Source organism: Schistosoma mansoni (genome assembly GCF_000237925.1).
Source record: "Schistosoma mansoni, WGS project CABG00000000 data, supercontig 0013, strain Puerto Rico, whole genome shotgun sequence".
Classification (NCBI taxonomy): Eukaryota; Metazoa; Platyhelminthes; class Trematoda; order Strigeidida; family Schistosomatidae; genus Schistosoma; species Schistosoma mansoni.
This window is the reverse complement of record NW_017386025.1, coordinates 1,837,518-1,863,836: the sequence shown is the minus strand read 5'-3', so window position 1 is coordinate 1,863,836 and position 26,319 is coordinate 1,837,518. Positions and strand designations below refer to the sequence as shown.

General features: G+C 33.8%; 1 protein-coding gene and 1 non-coding gene across 2 annotated transcripts in view; both read right to left on the bottom strand.

Annotated features, from left to right (window-relative positions):
* Window positions 1-8,056: 8,056 nt before the first annotated feature.
* Window positions 8,057-26,319, bottom strand: part of Smp_167320 (serine-threonine rich antigen, putative) — a gene marked incomplete at both ends in the record, with an annotated part of 29,632 nt that continues 11,369 nt past the window's right edge. The window contains 2 exons of the mRNA XM_018790871.1: window positions 8,057-8,698; window positions 16,789-17,327. Of these exons, the coding sequence (XP_018645887.1) occupies window positions 8,057-8,698; window positions 16,789-17,327 (1,181 nt within the window). The remainder of the gene's footprint in view (window positions 8,699-16,788; window positions 17,328-26,319) is intronic.
* Smp_tRNA_01714_Pseudo_CGA.1.1 lies at window positions 10,816-10,891 on the bottom strand. The gene has a single exon. It is a non-coding gene (tRNA).

Below are 26,319 nucleotides of genomic sequence, written 5' to 3'. Positions count from 1 at the left end.
AAAAATATTATTTTTTTTAAAAAAAATACATATATAGTACTAATATACGTAATATTGATTCATGTGACTTATGTTACTGTGCACCCCTTGATGAGTTGATGAATATCTGTTATATTTTCCTGTTTTTAAAAAAAATCAATATTACAATTAAATTTTTAACCAATCAGAAATAAGAAACAAATGCTTGATATTATCGTGCATTTAATATGTCCCCACTTACAAATAAATCAGATTTACACATGTTTAAAGATGAGGTTACATATTTTTTCCGTGAAAAAAAATTAATCATCGATTGTTTTTTTGTTTTTTTTTTCAAAATTAGATTGATATTCATGTGATAGATGCTAACTGAATAAAAATAAAGTTGATATTTATTATTTTTTTCCTCCATCTTATTTTAGTTTTTAAATAAAGAATTTTATTTCACATGACTTGATTAAAATAAATAATTGAATGAAATAAATAATCAACTAATTAATTGGATGCTGGCTCAGTGGTCTATCGGTTAAATGCTCGCACGCGAGATTGATAGGTCCTGGGTTAGAATCTTGTGAGGCGGGATCGTGGATGCTCACTGTTGGGCAGTCGCATAATAGGACGAAACGGCTGTCCAGTGCTTTCAGGTTTTTTATGATGGTCTAGCTTCAATTGACTCATGATTTCAAATATATATAAATAACTAATTAAGATTTATCATTTATATAAATTATACCAATTGAATATACATATTATTCTAAAACACTTTGTTAATATTTCATGTATCAATTCATACCATTATATTGATAATAAAGACTAGTGACATTTACTTTATAGTTTATACATTGTAACAGTTTCTATTCGTTAAGTAGATTCAGGTTAATAGTATGTTTACATCTGATTTAAATTTCTTATATTAATGACATTCATAGATATTTACAAAGTAGTCAGAAGCTAAAAATGAAATTAAATAGTTAGATCAAGTGAATTCTTTGTTTAACTAGTGAGAAAGTTAAAAACTGGTATGTTATTTGTAGTAAAGCTGTATTAGATCGTCGATCTGATGGTGAACATACATATAACCTCAAGGTCACGACGTATATTCCTGAATTACGTTAGATACTAGTGTTAGGAATAGGGACTATAACTCAAGGTTTCTAAATTCCATATTCTTATCTTAAGTCTTAACATAGGAAATCATGCACTTTTCCTTACTATCTCCTTTTTCGTTTAACGGTTAAGATCTCTAGGTCATTTAGTAGACTGAGGGAGTGAAATTGTGATAATGGTTAGATGATTATATGATATTATTAATGACTGGAATATAATTTCACATTCATGTAAGAGACAGTAGTTAAAGTTCAGTAATTATTAGTGAAATGCAAATAGGCAAAATTTACTCACTGATTTCTAACATTATTGACCCGTGTTCAATAGGTCTTATATAAGAAATCAATTCACTTCATCTGTTTGTAGGATTAAGCAATTAATTTACCAAAAAGGAAAAAAAATTTAAGATAACATATAAACAATCCAAAGAGCATGCAAATATCACCCATTTATTGGTTTCAGTCAGTGACTGAATAGATATTTAAGATACATATTTCTGTATAAAACTCACAAACTTCAATGCTTCATTAACGTGCTCGATCATAACCTTATGACCAGGTTTTCTCGACCTTTTAATACGGTCTAAAGGCTTACCAAGTAAATTTTGATTTATTGGGATAGTGGGGAGAGAGAATAATTTAGGCAAATTGTGATCAAGCTGATACACCTATCGATACCCAAACTCAATTAATTTGATCATTTTTAACCTTGAACAAATGTGATGAACAATTTTACCTTTTGGCGATTAATCTTAAGCTAAGTTGAGTATAATTAGATAATTTGACTAGTATTCAGTGTCGTGTTATTTCACCATTGACCCTACACTTCTAAAAATTTATATTTTCTCGTAGACTCTCCTAATGAATCGTGTGGACATTATGTATTTTGCAAAGTGTGTCTATTGACTTAATAGTCGATACAGGTAAATTCACAAAAATGAAGTAACACTCCATCAAACGGTTATAATCTAAATTACAGGATGGACAATAGGCGAAAGTAGAAAATGATTTATTCAGTTGTATAAGTTAAGAGCTTTGTAATACATATCAAAATATGTATCTGCAAACTGTGCGAATGTAGTCGTTGATTACATCTCAAACAATATTGATAGCTCTGAGCATCATTATAGATACCAAACAATACAATCTACATTTATTGAAAAAAGAAATTTATGTATATAAAAGAAAAAATCGAAACAATAATTCTTCGTAACATAGTTCCGGACAAGTCACCTTTTCGAAATATCCCCTCTATTGTAGCATTAACCCAAACCCTGACTAGTACCCCTAAACTCTTCACCCTGTTTTGAATCTTCATAAATTTATTAATAGTTTAAAAAGTGCTATAAACATGCTAATTCTTTCTGGTTTTAAGTATTGAATTATTCATTCAGATCACTTGTATTCTGATAGACTAACAATAAGGGGAAATTTATCAACGTCACTTTTATAGTCTATCAAAGTTGTCAGTATAGTATAAATCCACAAGCAAAATTCAACTGGTTTCTAAAACTAACCAAATATTCAAAATTATAGTTTAATCTGATTAATTCTTAATGAAACAGTACTAACAATAAAATCTCCAAAGTTTCTGAATTTAATAAACACTGAAAACAAATAGAAAGATGGATCACTTAGATGTATGTATATAGTAATCATACGTAAGAAAAATGCAACAAACAAAAGAAAACTACGGAAATATTTAACGCTCACAAATGATCATTAATGTGAATTAAAAGCGCGTAATAATTTATTATTTTAATTATTTAAACACATAAATATTGGTACAAAGAGGCACCAGATACATATGCACCACACAAATATTTGATTTGTGTGAGGGCTGTGATACTGCCCAGGTACCCAAACTGAAGCAGGTGGTTTTCTCAGGGGGCCACACCCCCAGCCTTTGACCTAAAGGTCTAGTCCACAAGGCAGTGGAGCATCGTGAGGAGATGCATTCCCATGGTAGCTGGTCACCAACGATTGATTCATACGCCATTTGTTCCTTCAGGATACTGGAGCCCATGTGCACCATTGGTTTGGAATCAGGGTTTTCCAATTCCCCTAGGTAGACTTTCCGTGTCCACCAATCTGCTTAGAGCGCCGGATATTCGCTTTTCATCCTCTCGATTTCGTGAACAACATCCCCGGCCCGAGAAGGCAGTGAGTAAGACTTTCCTGGCAGAGGCTTCATACGCGTGGCCATGTGAGAGCATTTCGAGAGGGAGGGTGGCCCCTCCCCACTCTCGGCCATACCAGGGCAAAAATAACCAAGGGAATAATTATTATGGAGAAGATTACAGAAATAAGACAAATCAATGCACAATGCTCAAGCTTCTTTCTTTAAATTTTAGACTAAAATTCTAACTAATATATGTCTAAAACAACCTACAGCTTTTGTAGCAGTAATGAATCTTATTTTGAAGGGGTTTGTACTATGTCGTCGTTGATGTTAACAACCGCAAGTAATCGTTCTCTTTTTTTGGGCATACATCTGGACTCATTAGCTCAGTGGTTTATGCATTGTCTTTTGGAAATAAAGGTACAATATTTGAGAGCTAGTATGAACATTAACACCGAAATGCAGGTAAATCCAGATGACGAGTCGCAAATAGGACGAAACTAGTTTCCAATGGTGTAGGTGTATACACTCTTTGTCTTTGTTGGGGTGATCCAGAAAATTTCTCGCAAAAGACATGAAAGGCTCAGGAAACACTAAAAAGTATTTTATCCAATCAGCGTTCACTAGAAGTTTAGCCAGAAACATCATAAAAGTGAAAAGTCACATGTAGAGTTTCTGATTGGCTGATTACTACACTGCTACTACGTTTAGTAGCATACTAGAATTTTCAGGAAAACCAAAGGATTTCTAAATTACTTTAAAACCCTATATTTTCTGTACATGAATGAACCTTTGGAATATAGTGCTTCTGGCATGTTTGTGGCTTTTCTCTCGTGTTCAAGTTGCTGCGTAGATTTAGCTTAGGGATCGCAGGACTAGCTTAGGAACCAAGTATAGAGTTCAATTAGCAAGACTGATCAGTCTCCCCTAAACTGTGAAATTAAAATTTCCTTGTACCTTTCTTTCTCCTAACTTTTCCTTTATGTACTATATCCTTATACACAATCTTTCTTTTATATATTACTAGCATTGAAGTTACTACCTTCTATGAATTTGGAGTTCATCTTGTTGTGCTAATGAGGTGTGACAACTTGAACCGATGCATATATATATATATATATATATATATATATATATATATATATATATATATATATATATATATATATATATATACCTGGTCCTACGTTGTAGCTGACTGACAATAGTTGTCTGTATTGTATTGTGAAATATGAAATTCAACAATATTCACAAACTCTTCGCACTAATATTTATGGATTGTCAGATATTTGATAGATCGCAGAAATATCAACGAATACTAGATAATTATCTTGTTCACCTTGGTATTGCCACTCTCACAATAGAGCTCATCAGAAACACTACAACAAGTATTCTCAGAACTAGACTAGAATAATTGATCAATCCTTCTTTGGTTTTTGATTTTTCTTTCTACAGTTTACATTAGTTCGTGATGAAACTTACCTTGGAGAAGGTTATTTTTGGATTTATTAACTAGTCGAGTTGTTTCGTATTCAATGTATTCAATACCCAAGGGTAAAGTAATTCAAAGTCTAGTGGCTAAATTTCATTTGATCGACTGACATAATTCTACACAACACTGGAAATAAAATATTAAATAGTATTTGTTATGCATTGAAATAAGATATTGGTGTGCATCTTTTAAAATTGAATAATTATACTTTCACTCTATTATCTATAAACTGTTTAGTTCATGACTGATCATATAAACAGATGGTTCTTGAAATCAAATTAAATGTAATCCATGTTTTAGGGTTGCCTAGAATAAGAAAGTTTTACTGCAAATGAGATAATGGTCAGAAGTGGAGTAACATCACTGGCTGATTGTTATGATGACCTTTACTTCCATATTCGATCAATTACACATCGAAGCTAAATTTCTCATAAATAAGTGCCAAAGTTCACCAACATATACAATCAACCAATTATTCGATGGTTTTGTTTACTGGAGTCTATTCGCTTTGGAGCAAATAAATTTGAGTAAGGGTTAAAAGAACAAACTAATTGATGAAACTATAAACACTTGTTAACTTAAGAGGTTAGCATGTGTGCAACTCATCCCCAACCACCTTCTACCTCAACGTGAAATATCAGCCGTATTTATTTATTTATCTGAACATATAAATATTGGTACAAAGGGGCATCAAATACATATGCGCCACACAATAAAAATGAGGCCAGTAGTAGTTATCAATGACTTGTGTGAGGGCTGTGCCCGAACCGAAACAGGTGCTTTTCTTACGAGGCCAGTCTCCGAGCCTTTAACCTGAAGGTCTAACCCACAAGGCAGTGGAGCAACCTCAGGATATGTAGTCCCGTGGTAGCCGTTGACCAACAATAGGTTCACATGCCATTTCTTCCCTCAGGATACTGGTGCCCATGTTCACTAGTGGTTTGGAATCAGAGTTTCCTAACTGTTTTGGGTGGATCCTCCATATCCCCTAACCCGGTTAAATGGCGGGACACTCGCTTTTCGTCCTCTCAATTTCGTAAACAACAGTAATGCCGCGAGAAGGCAGTGAATAGGACTTTCCTGACAGTGGCTGTATACGCGTGGTCATGTGAGAGCATTACGAGAGGGAGAACTGACTCTCCCCACCCTCAGCCGTACCAGGGCGTTTGGGGACTTATCGGCCGACATAGGAGTGGATTGCAAAAAAGAGGAATGAATGTACTAATGAGGATATGACGTGAATCTATGGAGTCCTGATCTGAACCAAGTGGGATGATGCAAAACTCCTAGTTGGACCTCATGAAATGCTCTTAATCAATGGTTGGAAGAACTGAGTGACATGGCGCAAGACTTGTCACGGTATCTCAGTTTTATTCATTCTATACCTCCCACTGAACATCGAGTTAAATATCATCTACAACTTTTATTGCTTATATCACATGTGTTCCCTTATGAACTGTATTTCTTATGATTAAATTTCTATTGGTTTCGGTATTATTTTCCACCGTATGTTCGTTAGGTTGTTGATTTAATGTTACTGTACTGACGGATTAACCATTTCACGAGCCATGCAAAGACTACAAGAAAGAATGGTAAGCTAAGAACAATCATTGACATCCTGTAATTTCTCCAAATTTCAGAAAGGTAACTATGGATACAATTTTAGCGCAAAAATTATAGTCGACAAAATTGCGTAAGATAATAAGATATATGAAGAGCTTGACTCCTAAAGATTTCCAGGGGTGTTTGAAACACAGGGTTAGGAGATAGTACAAATATATTGTCATATATGGGGAGTATTTTGAGAGAAATATGGATAGTGTACTTTAAATTTGATAAAACCACGTATTTACGACCTTTATTCATGTATATTTTCACTGAACAGATTCATATAACTACCTCATCACAATTTTTCCCAAAACTACTTAACTAACAACAAGATAGAAGCAACTGTGTACTCAACTTTTCCTCAAATGTGCAGAGAAAATACAAAACAAAAAGAACAACCCCAGATTTCAATTCATTTGTTTATTTTTTGCGATCAATTGGAATTCTATTTTTGTTTCACAGACAAAAGAGAAAAGGGGCACTAATTACATACATGCATATCTCTAAAAAAATTAAAAAATGTATAAGGACAATAATAATAATAATAATAATAATAATAATCGGTAAGCAAAAAGGAGAACCTATTTCCTTTAATAAAGGCGAATTTTTCTCGAATATAAGTGTTGTTCATTGTTCTCCACTTTGTTTGTTGAAACCTACCAACATAAAAAAAATCAGCTGGGAATAGTAGTAATCTGCTTTATGATTTATTCTTTCAAAAAAAAACAGATTGACCCCTAAGTGTATGTGTATAATTGTCTAGAATGTAAATATATATAAATATATATATATATAACAGTAATAACAACAACGTATAAACAAATATGATAGGTATAAAGAGTACTATTCAACGTAACAAAATGCAAGTATTTGTATTGAATAATCAGTGCATAAGAATGTATCGTTTTTTTAATAAAAAAAGGACAGGAGAGATTACGCAATCCATTCAACTAAGGAAACCGGTTGGAAAAATTGGTCAGGACGAAACCTCTTCTTCAGTATAATAACATCAGGATTGTATTAAGGCAGTAATGATAATAATATAGGATAAGAAAGTAGAAGAAAAATACAAATTTGATGAACAATTTGATCGAAAATGTGTTTCTGTTCGAGAACAAAAAAGAACGATCAAAAAGAAATTGTCTATCAATTCATTGAACCATTCATAATTTTATTGACAGTCAATAGACTAACTACCACTTCGACATTCTGATTGGCGGATAAAAATTCATTCACTATGGCATACGATATGAATCGACCAATCGGAAATGAGTAAATATTTTGAATCAATGTTCAAGGCTACACAACAATATGAGATGATGAATCGACATTCAGAAGAGAGTGGAGAAACCAAACTGAGATATCATTATGATGGATATGAAAAGATGATCAAAGTAGTCTATGTGCGAACAAATAAAAATAGTTTGTTTTCTCTCCTACATTTCTATCTTATTATTCACTACCAAAAAGTAATAGGTGGGATAAATTTAATATTAATCTTTGCCCTGTTTTGGTCGTTATTCTAGGATTTGCATTTGTTTTTAGTCTTAAACTTATTAATATTAAGCATACAGTTAAAAACGAACAAAAAACACAAATTTTTCCTCAGTTTTGAAATCTATATATTATATTCAGGACAAATTAATGGTTGGTGTTTTAATTTAGTATTGCGTTTTTTGAAAAGATCGTTTGTTTGTTTATTGGATTAGACGAATGGTTAAGTTTAAAATATTATCATTACAAGATATTTTAATTACTATCCGAATCCGATGTGCTAATTTCCGCCATATAGTTAGAAGAATGACCAGCTTCAATTGTTCTTGCCGCTGAAGAACTAGGACTTTGTTCACCAGTAGAGTGAAGTAGAAGCATTTGAGATGTTGAAGACTGATGATGATGGTAATAATAATTATGATGGTGAGGATATGTATTAGACGATGACAATGTTGACAATTGAGTAGAGGGATCAAATTGACAAACTCTTGCAGTCTGATTAATACTATCGATAGTAGGAGAAAAAGAGGAAGAGAAGAGAGACAAAGCTGAATTCCTAAGATCAGATTGATTAGATTCATTTACATCATAATGATTATGTGGAGGAAATCTAGATTCATTACCAACAACAGCCCCACTATCATTGTCATTATTATTACTTTGTCTGGAATAAATAGTGCATTGATTTGAAGAGTTTATTGACGGATTAGCAATATTCTCTGATGGATTTGTAGTGTTTTGTGGTGACAGTGATTGGCCAATAATTAATCGCATAGTTCGTAATGCATAATCGACTGGAAATGCAAACAATGAATATAGATTCAATGAAAATCTCCAAAATACTTGTACACTGTAATTAGCTGTACTAATTCCATAATTAAACAAGATCCCGGATGCCTTTGTTTGATATGGGGAGAGAGAGAGAGAAATAAGTACACAATACAAAAATGTTATATATATATATATATATATATATATATATTACTGATAATAAAGTTGAGTAAATTGATATATTTCGTGTGCCCAACCAACGCTTACCTCAGTCTATGTAGTTTGCCCTTATATGAATAGGTTGGAAGAAAGCTATAGAGTGGGATGAACTAAGGCATAATATCAGTCTCTGAAGTCAATCACTATTGGGCTGAAGTGCAAGCTTCCTGATTGGAATCTGTGCTATAACCGCGATCAGTAATTGATGTTAACCCATATTTTGTTTACACCTAGTTGCTGAGTTTCCAGGTTCTACATTGCTTACAGCTGACTGACTGAATAAATACAAACAATGACAAGCTCTTACTATGGAATTCAAAATTTTCACTTGTGGATTCAAAATTATTTTGAGACTATTTACATAAGATAATAATAATAATAATAATAATAATAATAATAATAATAATTGTCATTATTACTATCATTACTACTATTATTTTGAATTGAATAAATGTTTATACGGTATTGTTAATGAACTTGGCGCCAGAACAATTAAATAGTTGTTTCTTTGTCAAATATCACATTTGATTAACTTTAAAGTTAACTATTGAGAACAGGTGAGAATAGAAGCATTTTTAATGAGATTCGAATAGCTATACCCTGGTGAATTAATTTGTAACCTATTAACCAGTAAGTATATTATGAAACAGTTATTTATTTCTGTTTTTCTTTTTAAAGGAACATTACAAATTTATAACAATGGTTTAATATCACTAGTGTAACAGTTTGATAATTCTCTTCTTTATGTTGATTATTTCCTGTTGACATTGTGGTGTAGGCTACTTATGTTTGCAGATATAAGTAGCATGCAACACTAGTCGGAAGTAGAATGTCTACGAGGAGAAGGTTGAGAAGAATGAAATGGTGAAAAGAGAGAAGGAAACTGAGAGCAATCAAGATAACAGCAGAAATGAAAGAACAATGAAGCTTGTAAGAGACAATTCGAAGATGTGCAAATGATGTATTTGATGTATGATTTTCACATTTTACTAAACTAATGTGTGATTGCGCATTAAACAATAAATTGGCCTTCCCCACTTCAGTTCTCGTTTACTACAATATGTTAAACCAATTGTTGATAGTCTGAAGTCAACACAATCCACTAATCATCATAAATTCTTCTTGAAAAGATTGGTGTTAAATTATTTCACACTTTAAACCAATTGAATTATATTTGTTAAGTCCAGTTATTCTCACAACTTTTTTTAATTTTTATTTGAATACATAAATATTGGTACAAAGAGGCACCAGATACATATGCACCACACAAATATTTGATTTGTGTGAGGGCTGTGATACTGCCCAGGTACCCAAACTGAAGCAGGTGGTTTTCTTAGGGGGCCACAACCCCAACCTTTGACCTGAAGATCTGATCCGCAAGGCAGTGGATCATCGTGAGGAGATGCATTCCCATGGTAGCTGGTCACCAAGGTCACCAACGATTGATTCATACGCCATTTGTTCCTTCAGGATACTGGAGCCCATGTGCACCATTGGTTTGGAATCAGGGTTTTCTAACTCCCCTAGGTGGACTTTGCGTGTCCACCAATCGGGTTAAAGCGCCAAACATTCACTTTCCGTCCTCGCAACTTCGTAAACAACATCCCCGGCACGAGAAGGCAGTGAGTAGGACTTCCCTGGCAGAGGCTATATTCGCGTGGCCATGTGAGAGTATTTTGCGAGGGAGAGCGGACTCTCCCCACTCTCGGCCGTACCAGGGCATTTGGGGGCCAACTAGACTAATTCAATTCAACAAAAACTAACTTTTATATAAGGCATCATTGATATGTGTGTGTCTAAATTAACATTGAAATATTCGCCAATTCAAAAACAAAGAAATACACTCGATTCAAATAACCATTCCATTTTAAGAGTTAATGATGATAAGATAGTTTAAATGTCGATAAAACTACATTTTAATAGTTGAGATCATGAATCAATTGAAGTTAAACCACCATAGAAAACCTGGAAGCACTGGATGGCCATTTCGTCCTAATGTAGGACTCCTCAGCAGTGCGTATCCACGGTCCCGCCTCGCGAGATTCGAACCCAGGACCTATCAGTCTCGCGCGCGAGAGCCTAACCACTAGGCCACTGAACCGACATCCAGAGATGTTAATGTGTAACTTCAACCGATTCACAAAATTGAGCGACACATCCACCAATGTCTTGAGTGAGTTGCCCCTAAATGCCCTGGTACGGCCGAGAGTGGGGAGAGTCCGCTCTCCCTCTCGAAATGCTCTCACATGGCCACGCGAATATCTAGCCTCTGCCAGGGAAGTCCTACTCACTGCCTTCTCGTGGCGGGGGTGTTGTTCACAAAAGTGAGAGGACGAAAAGTGAATGTCCGGCGCTTTAACCGGGTTGGTGGATGTGGAGGATCCACCTAGGGGAGTTGAAAAACCCTGATTCCAAACCAATGGTGCACATGGGCTCCAGTATCCTGAAGGAACGAATGGCGTATGAACCAACTGTTGGTCACCGGCTACCATAGGACTGCATCTCCTTACGATGATCCACTGCCTTGTGGACTAGACCTTTAGGTCAAAGGCTGGGGTTGTGGCCCCCTAAGAAAACCACCTGCTTCAGTTTGGGCACCTGGGCAGTATCACAGCCCTCACACAAATCTCATTTGATTTGTGCGGCGCATATTTATCTGGTGCTTCCTTGTACCAATATTTGTGTTCAAATAAATAAAAAATAAATGAGTGAGTTACTATCTCACAAGAGACCTGATTGAACTCCACTGGTCACTGCTTCTCACTAGAACTTCAGGAAATATTTTTTCTCTTTGTTATAAATAATCCTTGCTAAATTTCATAGTTTTTAAATTACCACTACTAATTAAAAGTAATATTTAAACAATATTTGAATGTAATCCAGTTCATTTGGAGATAAGATTTGAAAATATAAAATTCTTGGTTAAATTCATTCGTACTGCTGCCTAATTGTCAGTTAGCAATATTGATACAAGATGTTCATCTTTAATAACTGCTTCACAGTATACAAGATTAATTTTTTTCAGTAAATCGGGTTTGTGAAGTTTGTTGAAGTTTCATAGTTTACATTACGTACAAGCATTCGAAACTAAGAAGCAATGAATAACTGTTTCATCTTAGTGTGAAAATTCTTAGAAGTGCATTGAAATTACCCCCACTGGGGTCGAATCTAGAACAAAGATCAATCCGTTATGTGAACTATCAGATTTTGATTTACTGGCTCAACTACGCTGTGTTTATGGAGAGACCTGAAGGTTATAAGTCCAATTTTGTGTGTGTAGCCCTAAATATGGGCGCGCTACAAAAGTTCCAATTTAAAATGGATAAACTGAATAACACTCTTTAGTTATCAATAGTTTTTCATTGAATATCAGTTCATGACAAAATAATTATCTTCCAATTAGGTACAGATAAAAAAACTCCTCTTTCAGGAAACGTTCATTTTGACAACTGAAATTATCTGCAACGTCTTCAATGTCCAATAACCGACGTTGCATTCACTAGGTGCATACTGCACAATAAACTGTAATTTTCAAAAGAGATTTTAGTCAAAGCCTCTGGAATTATCCACAACTGTCTGCCATAAACACATCAGTGTACAGCGTAGTAGAAAACGCTGGATGAAAAGCACAAATATAGTCAAATTTAGAGCTTAAAGTGAAATCTTCGATAGAAATCCCACTGTCATATGTAGTATTCAGCCATTGAATGAATTGAAAAAATGATTAAAGTTGCATTGAAACACAACACACTCATTGAACATTGAAATAGACAACTTACACACTTTTCAAAACCGTTTCTATATCATCTTAAATTTTTATAATGACAAACGACTATAATACACTATTGAAAACTTGTAAAAATGTAAAAGATTTCAAACACAAAAATAAATAGTGAAAGCAAATCTTATACTTGACTTGTAAGGTCAAATTTCAAGGTTACATATGTATCACATGATACTTGCTTTATGCGTAGAATTGTATACATAAAAAGAAATTCTACCAGTGTCTATCTATCTATATGTACTGTCTTTTACTCGAGATGATTGACTATCTATCTAAGCCTAGTTGAATGTATATGATAATGGATAATGTGTGTGTGTTGTGTGTGAATGAGTGAGTCATAGTCAAAGCAAGTTATTGACTTGGTCTAAATATTGTAAGCAATTTATTCTTCTGTACTTTAAAAAACACTAGTAAAGATGAGTTACAAGATAGGAGGTAAAGGTAGGTGGGTATGCAGGTAGTTAAGTAAGTAGGTAGATATGAGTAATCCAACGATATGAGATAAACACATATATATTTGAGATATATTTATCAGAACAGAATAATCTCCATCTGTGAAAGCATAAGACTCTAAAATAGTTTTATTAAATAAAAATAGAACAAAGTTATACAAATGTTTGCCGTTCTATTGTTCTGGAGATCATTGTCTCTACGTCGACAACGCTTGAACTAATAATAATAGTCAGGAATAGGAGGTATGTGGATGCGTCAACCACTTTTATCTATCTTGAAAATTTAATCAACTCCGAGTAGATTGGTGCCGAATGAAAATTAGGTAAGGATTTAGAAAGCTTGTTTATTTCTCCCTAGCTTGCATTACTATTTCGTTTGCCAACCAAGGGACGAGTATTCTGAGGAACAGTTCCTTCGATCTTATATTAAGGATGTGAAATGTGACTATTAGAATAGGACATTCGTAAGTTCCTAGTATTTGATTATAGGTGTCTCCGAAGCATTCTACGTGTATGCTGAGACCACTGAGTGAGGAGTGTCAAGGTTAGATGCAGGATAATAACCAAAAATGGCGAATCGACTCATAAGATTGGATATTACAATCAGCTGAGGTTATTGGGACATATTTTTTAAGTACGTCCAACCACCGCCTACTTTGATGTATACTGTTGGGTGGTACTGTGGAGGATTGGAACAAAGTAAAGAACAGATAAATCAAGACATGGCATCTGTCCATGGAGTCATTGATTATTCGTGAGTCCAGCTTCTGATCTCCGCTACAACCATGACCAATGTGGTTGGAGACGGTGACTGGTATGGCTCAGAATCAGTCACAATGACACAGATGCATTCGCTCTTTGTCTTTCCTTAGATCGTAAGTTTCGAAAGTAGTTTATACTCTTCATTCTGCATATTTGAGATTCTTCATATACCTTCTCTATGATTAATTTGTTTTACTGCCACTGGTACTTCTAATTTCATCTAGATATGTTAAGGTAATGTGCCAACTTGGACTAACGCATATATGTGCCAATTTCTACGTTCAGTCAGTCACAACGCATAACCTGTACGTATGTACATCGGTTCAAGTTCTCACACCCCATTAGCTTAGATGGATGAAGTTCTCAGGCCAAATCCCAGAATAGAGAGGTAGTACCAGTGCCAGTGGTAACAGGAAAGATTAGGCATTGAAGATACGACTCGAAAAGAAAATATAAATTCATGAAATTCTTCCAGCTTACTCTTACACCAGACAGCATCGATTTCTAAGCTACTTATGACTGATTGACTAACTGACAGATAAGTCAAATGTATGGAAAAAACTAAAACAACGAAGATATATGTAACAGTAATGAATGCAAATGGTTAGTCATTACTAGGGGTTGATGGGAGTTTACTATTTATGAAGAGGAAGATTTTATGCAGTCGGATAGTACAATTACTATTACTACTAACAACAACACAGTAGGCTAATAAACTATCTTACCTACCTACCAATCATTGATAATTGTGAATAAAAAAGGACAATGGTAGTAAGTACAAACCTTGTTTTCTTCTCATAAAGCAAAGAATTTTGAAAGTGTACCAGACTTCAGTGAGGTGTTTGTTTGGACTGGTCAATGTGTCCAATCCAAACTAATTTACCAATAAAAGGTACACATATACACACTTAGATTTGAGTTAAACATTTTGTATGACGATTAGTAATACCGCTTTGGTTATATAAACCCAATGTAGGTTGCAAAGCAGGATTCGAGTGACATATAACAATTATTTCATATTATTACATTGATTCCTATATTTGTTTGTTTTTCATCCTATTAATTTCTCCCCTCAATGTTCTAGTGATAAGATGAAGTGTGTAATAACAAACCAGACCAATGTACATTCGTATTTATTAAATAATTTCAAATGAATTTACAAGACAATCCAGATATAAGAAATGTTGGGGAGATCCAGAATATTTCACGAAAAAAGTTCAGAGAGGCCCTAAAAACTCTGGGAAACATTTTATCCAATCAACATTGAATAGAAGTTTCTCAGAAATATCTAGAAAGTGAAGAGTCATGTATTACATTCCTGATTGGATGACTATCTATCCTGTTACTATGTTTAGTATGGTTCCGTAACCTTACAGAAGCCAAAGACCATCTGCAATGCTACAAATACCCTCAGTTTTCTGTACACAAACGAACCTTGAGATAAGGCGCTTTTTTATATTTCGCGCCTTTTTTCTCGTGTCCGAGTTGTAGTGTAGATTTAGCCTAGGGTTATTATATGATCTTAGAAAACCGATTCAAGAGTTCAGTCAGATTTATCAAGAAATATCTTACAAAACTTTGTCTTTCTCAAAATAATTATCACGTCAACAAACCCTATCGAATATAATTTATCCAAGTTAATTAATAAATAGACCTGAAGTTCATTTTACAACAATTGATCGTCATGTACAATTTGAATATTTGTTCAATTCTCATTCAGTAAATATTGTTTCAATCTTGATTTAATTCAGCTCTAAAGTTTATTAATAGTTATAGACTAAAGTAGGAATGATATTTATAATTGATAAACTCTAAGGGATTTGTGACCACTCCACACAAAGAAATGTATACAAGTTTACAGAAATTGTATTTTACAAGTTGCAATTCAATCGACCACAAATTTTGTGTGGGAATCAATGATTAAAACCTAGATGATATGATGAACACTAAAGTTCAGGATTAAAACTACCAGATCTCAACTCCTCATTAGGTTAATCAACAGATTCCTTTCTCAAATTTAGTCGAATGCTTCACAGGAATTCACGAGATTTTAAAGTGATTTTTTTCATAAACTAATACCCGATAATGGAGAATCGTTAAATATCAAGAAGTATTGGATAGAAGTTCTTGTGCTTGTTTGGAACTCAATGATAATATATCCAGTTCCACAACATAAAAAAGGGGATTGAATCGAACACCTGCATATCTTGTGGAGAGTACAATACTACTAAATCATTGAATCAGATCAGTCCGATATGTAAGCTTATGAATAAACAACACAGTGAAAGAGATACGGACTAAAACAAAACAGTTATTCAGTCCTTCCTAGATTTCAAGGATTGTTTAGATTACGTTAGTCATATCTTTCAACAATTTATAACAGTATCTAGGTGATGATAAGTCCTAATTAGCATAAAACCCGTGTACATCTCCAATTCCACTATTATGCAGAACTCAGATGCACATAAAAACTTGTAGCAAAAAAAGCTATATCGAGATATCCACTAAATATGCATATATACATCCCATCAAAAACTGAGAAAAATTTGGTGAAGAATATCAGCATAACAATTATTTATCTTGTAACTTGTAGTCATCACAGACCGAAAACCAGGAAGTACTGGTGAAGTTCACATGGATGTCAAGAGTGAAACGGTTGTCATCAATGGCATTGGATAATCATTGCATCTTATCGCAAGCTGATCGAAGCTGTAACTGCACTATTGGACGTCGGTCCGGTGGATCTAGTTGTCAAGCATTAGCCAAGAGACCTAAAGATGTTCTGTTCAACAACCGCTATTTGGGTCGCGGCCACGCAATCCTAGGAAGTTTTATACTGGAGAACAGGGGCTTTACAGTACTCCCTGGTTCTTAATGGTATCCCCCTCCTGTGGTGAGATCGATTGGTGATAAATACCAGCTACAAATTAAATTGATCTCCATAAAACGGCTTCAAACGAATTGTTTATTTATTTACCGAAAATTATATCATAACTTACCAAATTATACCGTCCTGATCGATTTCTTCTTGAATAATCTATCATTAATTCATCTGCAACACAAGCTAAACGTCTTGCTAGTGAACTTGTATGTTGTATTTGATTAATCGATGTAGACGAGAAATTCATGTCTGTTCCACTGTTGTGAATGGATTGTGGTACAGATGATAAATTACAATGATCACAGTAATGATGATGATCTGAAGGTTGTTGATGCCGACGATATTGACAGTGAGAATAATTTGGATTTAAACCTAAACTTGTTGATGACGATGTTGACTGTATAAGTGGAACAGATGAACATCTTGGTTGTAATAAGATAGAATGATGAAATGAAGTGACATTTGATGTAATTGTATTAGCATTATTATTATTCATATGTAACCCGAACCGGGGTACAACATCAGGCATAGGCGTTGATCGTAATACTGGTATATTATTATTATGATTATTCCATTCATTCAAATTATTTGTCGTTGGTGGCATGGTATTCATCATGGGAGAAGTTGGCAATGAAATGACGGAACAGAGAGGAGCGACTACAGAGAGATAAAGAGAAAATGAACAGAAATTAATGAAAAAGGTAAGTGTTTTCAAGAGTATGTGTAAGGAAGGAAGTGTTAAGTCAAACACCAGTGTATTTAGACTAACGTGTAACCTACTTGTAAATCATTTGATAAATTAGTGAGTCTTTATTTATTAGGTTGGTTGAAATATGTGTTATGTATACCCAACCGCTAAAAACTTCAATAAATGATGTTGGCTGGTGCAGGAGTAAGTTGGAAAAAATCTAGAGGCACCCAAACTAAGACGTGGTACCAGTTCATGAAGCCAATTACCGTTCGTCTGAGTCGTGTTGGTAGATTCAGACTATCTGGCTGTGTTCTGAGATATTATCGTAACCAGTGGTTGTAGATGCTAAGTAACATGACTCATAATCAGTTACAGTGATGCAGAGACATCCAGTCTTTGACTTCTCCTATATCTATCTTAAGTTTAAAATTTGCATTATACTTTTTTATTCCTCAAATTTATCCTTCCTTCTCCAATTACATAGTGTGTATGTCTAATGTTTTCTACTACCACTGATACTGTTATTACTTATAATACTCGGACTTTTGTCTTGATTATATCATTTTAATGCACCGATTTAATGTGTCAACTTGAACTAACCCTCTTACATGTGATAGGCTGCTCAAACTTACAAATCATCTTATTTTTTAACTGTGCATAAATCTCCTTGTTTTAAATTTGTCTCGACTAAATAATGATGTATGGTCGCAAGCTAATGGCTATCTGAAGATTCAGTAGCTCAGTGGATAATGGTTTGAGGGTTTTAAATGAAAGTTACTGAGGTTCGGGTTCCAGTGTAATGAATATCAACACTGAGGTACAAATACACTAAGCTAAGAAGTCTATAAAACAACATGTTCAATAATTCAATCAAAGGTCAACAAGAACTCCTTCCTATGCTACAGTTAAATGGGCCTGTAAATTTACATGTACCTGCCAAAGCAGCTACATTGGCCGAACAAAAAGGAAAGAATATCTTAGGTCACATGAACATATCTCCAAAGTCCTCGAACAAGAAAAGATCATTTATGTTTCACAACTACTATACGTATCTTGGACACAGGACATCAGGTCGATACCTCGATATCTGTCAAGATGATTAGTAAACAGCCAATCTTCATAGTTTTGCTGAAGCCATTGCTATCAGCCGTCAGAAACCTGATTTATGTGTTCAAAAAGAGATGACAGTTAATATTTCTGTGTCATGATGACACAATCGTTTATTCATTACATCATAAATTTTTTTTCAACCCTTTCAATTAATTACTTCGTTGAGTCTTTTCATTTCTACTGTCTTTTAGATTAGTAATCTTATGTTAATTAACTGAACTTTACTCATTTTATTCTTACCTATTATCAGCGTTTATTCATTACGTAACCATTTATGTCTAATTCTTTGGACTTTTGTTACTATTATTGTTGTAGAATGTTCTTTGACACAAATAAATATGTACAATACTTCATTTACTACATTAAGTTTATTTATACACTTTTTATGCAATACTGATGTGTCATCATATCAGCTTCTAACTAAACTCTTTCATTTAAGTAATTCAAACCCAATTCGTAATTAGAATTCTTTCAATATTCCAGGTTGTAGGCAGATTACGAGAACCAAATGAAATAAAATGTAATTGAACGTCCTGAGTTTGACATCCACGTCCGGGGTCGTGGATGCTCACTGCTGAAGTATTCCACATTACGATGAAACGGGAGTCCAGGGTTTTCAGGTTCTCAATGGTGGTCTAACTAAGATCAGTTCGTTATTTATCAACTGTGATAATCCTATAATCTCAACAAATTCTCTATACTAATGATAGAATGGATTCCAATTATTCTGCTAAAATCTTTGTTCTTTCTCTCTTCAAAATGATAAAAGGAACTATATGCATAAAAGTTGCCGATAGTGTGAAATATAGATCCTGTATTCTACTGTTAACTACTATTCAACTTTAATAAATAATTATAATTTAGTGCCAAATGTATTCATGGTAATTTTTATAAAATACCTGTATAACTTATAATGAATGAAATTTACTACAAAAATTCGAATGGAAGCACAAAAAGAGCTGTGATACATACTTTGTCTACTCCATGAGGAGACATGAAACAATCATCATAAAATTCATCCGATTAAAATATGTTAGCACAACTATTGCAAATTATGTTCTATAGTCAATCCTTACCATTATTTCTTATTATTAGCTATTTCACAAGTCATTAGACTCTATGTAACTAACTCTAACCACACCCTGTAAATGATTCCATGAAGTCATTTTCTTTGCTTCCAATTAATTACCATCCACTGGCACACAGATAAATCATGTCAGAGATACACATAGAACAGTAAACAAATCTCATAATGAATCCTATTTATAATTACCATCATATTCAATGCCATATTAGTATTAGTTGATGTACCACTAACAACCAGAATGCATTGGACAACTGTTTATTCATAGTATACGACTCCTCAGTAGTACGCATATACATGATCCTACAATGAGAGGAACACAAGACTTTCAGATCCTGTGTAGAATACTTTACCATCAGGACCACTGGGTGACGAAACACCTATTCAGTGCTTTCTGGTTTTCAATAGCACCTCAACTGAGATCCATCTATAACTAATACAGAGTACAAATTAAACTGATCCCCACAAAATCCTACTTTGACTAATATATCAAACAATTAGCCTTTATTGTATAACATTTATATCAATCATTTTTTAAATGATGAATAGTAGCTAGCTTAAGAGAAGGACGAACTTGGAGTTGTGCTCGCTGAGCTGGCTCTCATTAGCAAATATGTACAAAGATTGGCATTATTCGTGTCAGTTATTTGACATTCTTTAAGTAAACGTAAACTTTTCATCTGATCACATCTCTCATTCAATTAGAATTCACATCAAGGAATGGAAAATACTCTAAATAATATCAGTCCATAATGAAACTATTGTAAAATTTCTTCACAAAGCCTCTAATCTATTTAATATTAAACACGTTTTCTAAATATAGTAGTTTATTTTCCATATAGACATCACCCAATGCATTATGTTTGTCTTTCCCTAACGCACACACTTGTGGGGTGAGAGAAAAAATCGAAGTGGAATAAAATCATTTTTACTCCTCCCTCTAGTTGAAAGAAAGACTCATCGTGTTAATGGAAAATTCTTTACCGAAAGAATGAAATCTCTTCTTCTTCGCCTTAGATGACAATGACGTTACTATTAGCATAATAGCTTATTTATAGAAAATTCAAGTGATCAAAACAATAACCAGTTCAAACAAAATTTAGGATAGGGGTATATATTTGTATAGTTTTTTTTACGTATAAAGTCATAGCAACCGTACATGAAATAATGGAATGAAATGTACATTTAGTGTTGCTATGTCATATACAGATCATTTTTTCTTATTATTATTATTACCTTGTTCGTGACCCTCGATATCGAAACTGAATTCTTATTCAATACATAAATCTATATGAACAAAACATTTCAGCTCATATATACTCGAAGAGTGGATTTTTACGAAAATAAGCAGAAAATATAAAAATATATATGTTCACCTGTGTGAATGTACACCTCCATGTATGTGTATTCTAATATATGTATATGTGTGTCAGTAGAAAGAAGTAACCATATACATTAATGAATGGAGGGAGGGAAGGTGATAAACAGATTGTTACAAATAAACAAAAATTAGTGATGAGTAATCAATGTAAATTCCTTTAAGAAAAATAAACCCTCCAATAAATATCGTCGCCATCATCACCAACATCATACTCTAAAATGTATAAAGACATTATTATTATACTACTCATTTACTGATCGTCTTGTTTTCTTTAAAAGAAAGTGGTTAATGAATGTTAAATTTATTATTAGTTAGGGTCATAATAATGAAAGATTTTTGTTTTCGAAAAGGGTTTTGACCTGGGATGATATTGAATGATAAAAAGGAAACGTGTCATTTTATTATAAAGGGGATAAAAGTAGACACTTTTTGGAAGAGGAAAATCGGTAACACAAACCAGTAACTACTACTCTATGAATTTCACTAAAAAAAACAGCAATAATAATCATGTGTTAGTTAGCGATCGATTTTGAAAAGTCACTACCGCAGTTCTAGAGAGAAACTGTAACTAGTAGAGTGTGAGGCAGCTAGCTACCTCCCCACATCAATGACGTTGGGAGATGGTTGAGTAATATCAGAGATCAACTACAGTCATATATGCAAAATATTGGTTAAGCGCTCGTTGTTAGACCTAAAGGTCCAGGGTTTGATCTCTCGTGCGGTCACGGGCACACACTAACGAGGGTTCCTATACTAGGACGAAACACTTCGCTAGTGTTTCGTGGTTTTCAATGGTTGACTAACTAAGATTAGCCCGTGGTTTAAATAATAAAACTAATATTAAGTTGAGATTTAATGAGCACTTCCAGTATGATACAACATGTACATGAAGGGCAACAAACGGTGGAAGACAGTACACAGACCCATATAATCTGATGATTGAAAGTTATATGATGAGATAACTAAGTAGAAATTAAACCTTTTTAAGAATGGTAGTTAGCAATGGAATTCAAAATGCGCGTTCCTTCTTATTTAGGACTCTACATACACAAGAGGACGGCCAATGCGTTGCTGTGCTGATATTTTCTTTCACTATGCCTATGACTACTAAATTTTGTCTTAGCATTTAATACAATACTAATTTGATGATAACTAGCTTGAAATTACAACTTAGTGTCCCGCTTAATTTTTTTAAGCACATCTACAAAACAAATTTTTATTGTACATTAGAATGCTATGGATTGAGATTTGCATCCACACAACACATTACCATGATGGTAATCAGTTTATTTAATGAGTTTCTCAGTACTTTAAATACTTATGGTATGGTGTAATGAATCTTACATGTTACCCACACTTAAATCGATTAAAAAATTATGAAAAATCGGTGACAAAATTGAGCAATTAATTCATCCTAGTTAGAAGTTTCACCCTTGACATCTGCTCACCTACTTTATTCACTAAGCAACATGGTCATCTATTTTATTAACTGACTGAGTTTGAAAAATGAAAACTAATAAATTCATACTACAATGACTGAATGTAAGCGAAATTTTCACGACTACACCAAACTTTTCAGACTTGATCTTCTATATGTGACATTGATTGTATTTGAGAATCCAGTCAGTCAGTCAATCACTCACCTGGTCATAATCAACATAGAACATGGGATAAATGTACAATAGCCCAAGTCCATTAGATCACATTAACATGATGAGATAAAACCAACAAGATGAATAGCAAAGAAATCAAAATAATGTAGTAGCAATGCTAATGAGAAAGACTAAAGATTGAGAGTATGGTACGGGAATATAGAACAGAAAGGTTTGTTAGAAGGAAAACTAGGACTTAGCATCTAGAGCATGATAGAGTGTAAATGAATCTGCTCTATTGTAACCGATTACATGTCACTTCACTCAATGTCTCCCAATCACTGATCGCGGTTGTAACGAGCACCTCAACCAGATAATCGATATCTACCAACATTGATCAGACCAACGGTCAATAATTTTATGAATCGACACCGCATCTTAGTTTCGCTGTTTATATATTTCCTCCAAGTTATTGCTACACCAAGAAACAGTGGTTGGGCATATGTAATAACACGTATTCCAAACACCATCTTTTTCAATGACGATTCATAACTTTATCAACGGGCTTATCATCTTTGCTTAGTGCTCCTATCGCTAACGTTAACACTGATCGCTAGGTCATTTCTTGATTAAAATAACTCATCGACAAAAATGGTTTCAAAAAAATGGTTTCGTAGATATTTCTTAAAATTTAGTAGAAGCGGTCTTCACTTCGCGTTGACAAGGATCCAAAGAACTATTGGTCGAAATCGAACATGTGTAAATCGTTCGATTTCAATTTAATAGTTTATATGTGTTACTGTTACTTGTCAGGAAACTCGGAAGTTCTAGGTTTGATCTAAGGTTCAGAGACATAATGGATTGTTCACTGTACTAAGTTAGTCTCATATTAGAATGAAATAAAACTTTCTATTAGATCCCTCAGTTTTCATTATGAAAATTACATTCACATTCAAATAAGTTTTTCTAGGTGTTATGTTGTTTGGAGTAGACAGTTTAGTCGTGTGATACAGAGTTCAGCTTAATTAAGAATCTATTAATCCCTGGTAGGGATACATCACTACTTATTGGTAAGTTGACACTCGTGACGAATCGTAATAGGATGGGCTGCCCGAGAATGTCGTTTTTTGTCAGTTCCTCTAGTTCAAACCATCTAACTCGGAGAAAAACAACATCTCTGAGATCTCCATCCTGAGCTAAAAATACTCTTCATAATCTAGAAATTACTGCTTCGTTTTCTTATAGTTTCTAAACACCAGAAATGAAAAGTATTCATTTCAAATCTTTTTATTTATGTGATGAATAAACTTATTGTTTCAGTTAAACTATAACGGATATAATACACTCTTGTTTGATATGACCTTGAGGAATTTATAAGTTGAATATGCATGAACAGAAAAACTGTTATTTTGACTGTTCCAAATTATTATTATTATTGCTATTATTATTGTTAGTGGTAGTAGTAGTAGTAATAGTAGTAATGGTAGTAGTGATTTTCATATGGATGAACTTTAACAGATAGTTATTGCTTTTTAAAATATCATAATGCAGTAAATCAAATAACAATTCGAAAATGTACATGTTCACGTGATCAACACACTGTAAAGTGCATGAGTATGTAATGTAAGTAAGTGAGGGATTCAATTAGTGAGCGAGTGAATAAGTACGTATGCCGGTGTATGTATGAGAGAGTGTGTGTGTGAGAGAGAGGCTCTAATACATAGTATATGGGTAAAGTAAACAAAATGACATTCATATTTATCATTTTATATAAATATTTCTTATTTCTTCTGTTAAGTACATTTACAAATGCAAATAAATGAACAATAATCAACCGAGTACTATCTCAAGGTCAGTCATGTAAATATGCACACTATACCTATTCATCAAAGTAATTAATAAATACACCCTTTATTTACATGAATGTAAATAGAATATTTCTAAACTGTTACTGTACTCACTAAACATTTAAAATGTATGCTTTAATATCTAAGAAAAAATATGTGTGAATTCAGGCATCAAGTTTTTTTCTGAACTTGATATCATTAAGTGTTAAGTGTAGGGGAAAAAGAATTATCGAGATTGATGAACGGATATCCAATACTTCCTCATTTTAAACAGCTTTCTAATTCGAGTCCGTGACGTGAACTACGAAATTTAACAACCTTCAAAACCCCCTAGATAACACAAGTTCGAATCCTACAAGGAAAATCAGTTCTCTTAAAATTGAAGATGTGCCCTGGTAATTAGTGACAACTAGTAGGTAATCTATGTTCATATCATCTATTCAATTGCTTTTAACCACTCCAGTGACAAACAAAAAGTACACGATGTCAACTCGTTTAGAATAGTGTGCACACGTGTAGTGAGGGGGACATTCCACCGCGATCAATTGAATGTAACCAGTACTGAACACTAGATAACTTCTCGAGTGCTTTGGTCATACTCACTAAGCTAATACTTCTGTTACTAATATAGCTAAACTAATAGCTTACTCAAAGACAAGTGGATTGGCATGAAAATAGATTTTAGTCAGGGAGATTTTCATGAAGCGGACAACAGTACTTGACATACATATCTAATGATTACATAGAGATTAGAATCGATTTAAAAGTAATCAGCTGTAATGGTTTCTCGAAACCTCAATAAAAATAACCCAGAATGTTTGAATACTGTATTGAATTATGTTAAACAAATATTTAGTTATTAGGATATAATTCAATAAACAATATTCAAATCAAATTCAATGTATCTAAAATACATAGAACAAGCGAAATTTGATTGGAGTTTGTCGACATATTTAAATCTTGCGCGGAGTATCTCGAAAAATACATTTTTGATGGAAGTTTCATAGAATAGATGTATAAAAAAAACTATATGAAGGTGTTCCACACAGAATGAATCTATACTAACAGAGACTGATCAAAAATGTAATCCTGAATATCAACAACAGGATAATTCAAATTCTTACTAACAAATGATACAACAATCACATTTTTTGAATAAATCAATTGCTATCTGGATTCAGTGGCTCAGAGGATAACCCATTTCCGTTTAAAGCAAAAGACGATAGGAATGGGGGTGCGTTAGAATATCACTGTGTACATCAACACCGGAACGCGAGTACACCCAGATGATGAGTCACAAACTAGCTTTCTGAATTATTCCAGTGATAGCTACAACCTATCTACTACGTGTGAAATAAATATGCTTGAATGTCAATTATTCGGATTCTCCCCATTATTATTTATTATTATTAACCAGAAAAATATAACCAAGCAACTATGTCCAGATTATCGAAATCAGCTTTCAGATACGCGTTTAGTGTCGAGTGATTGAAAGTACTTGTCAGGAAACCCTGACTGACCTAAGTTTGATGCTAGTTAAATCACGTCACCAAAGGGATTAATTACCATCGTTGAATTTCAGCCCTCATTACCCAACTTCTCAATCTAAGACGTTACCACAGAAGTATTTGGGACCAAAGTGAACTCCTCCAGCACTGAGATGTTTGCAACTGGTTAATCACTGAATAGTGACTAGTATCATGTTTGTGTACATGAAGATTGACGGTACCACTCGACTTTCTGAACTGGCATCGAAGTGTGGTTCGGACATCATATAGATTATTGTCCCTTCGTTTCTAAAAAATGTGAGGGATTCGTTATTTTAAATAGGTATTTAAAGTGCCTTTTGAAGTATCTTGGTTACTAAAGACTCTACTTCCCTAATTATACAATGTGTTATTGAAAATTGGGCACAGTAAATGAAGATTTGGGATCACATACCGA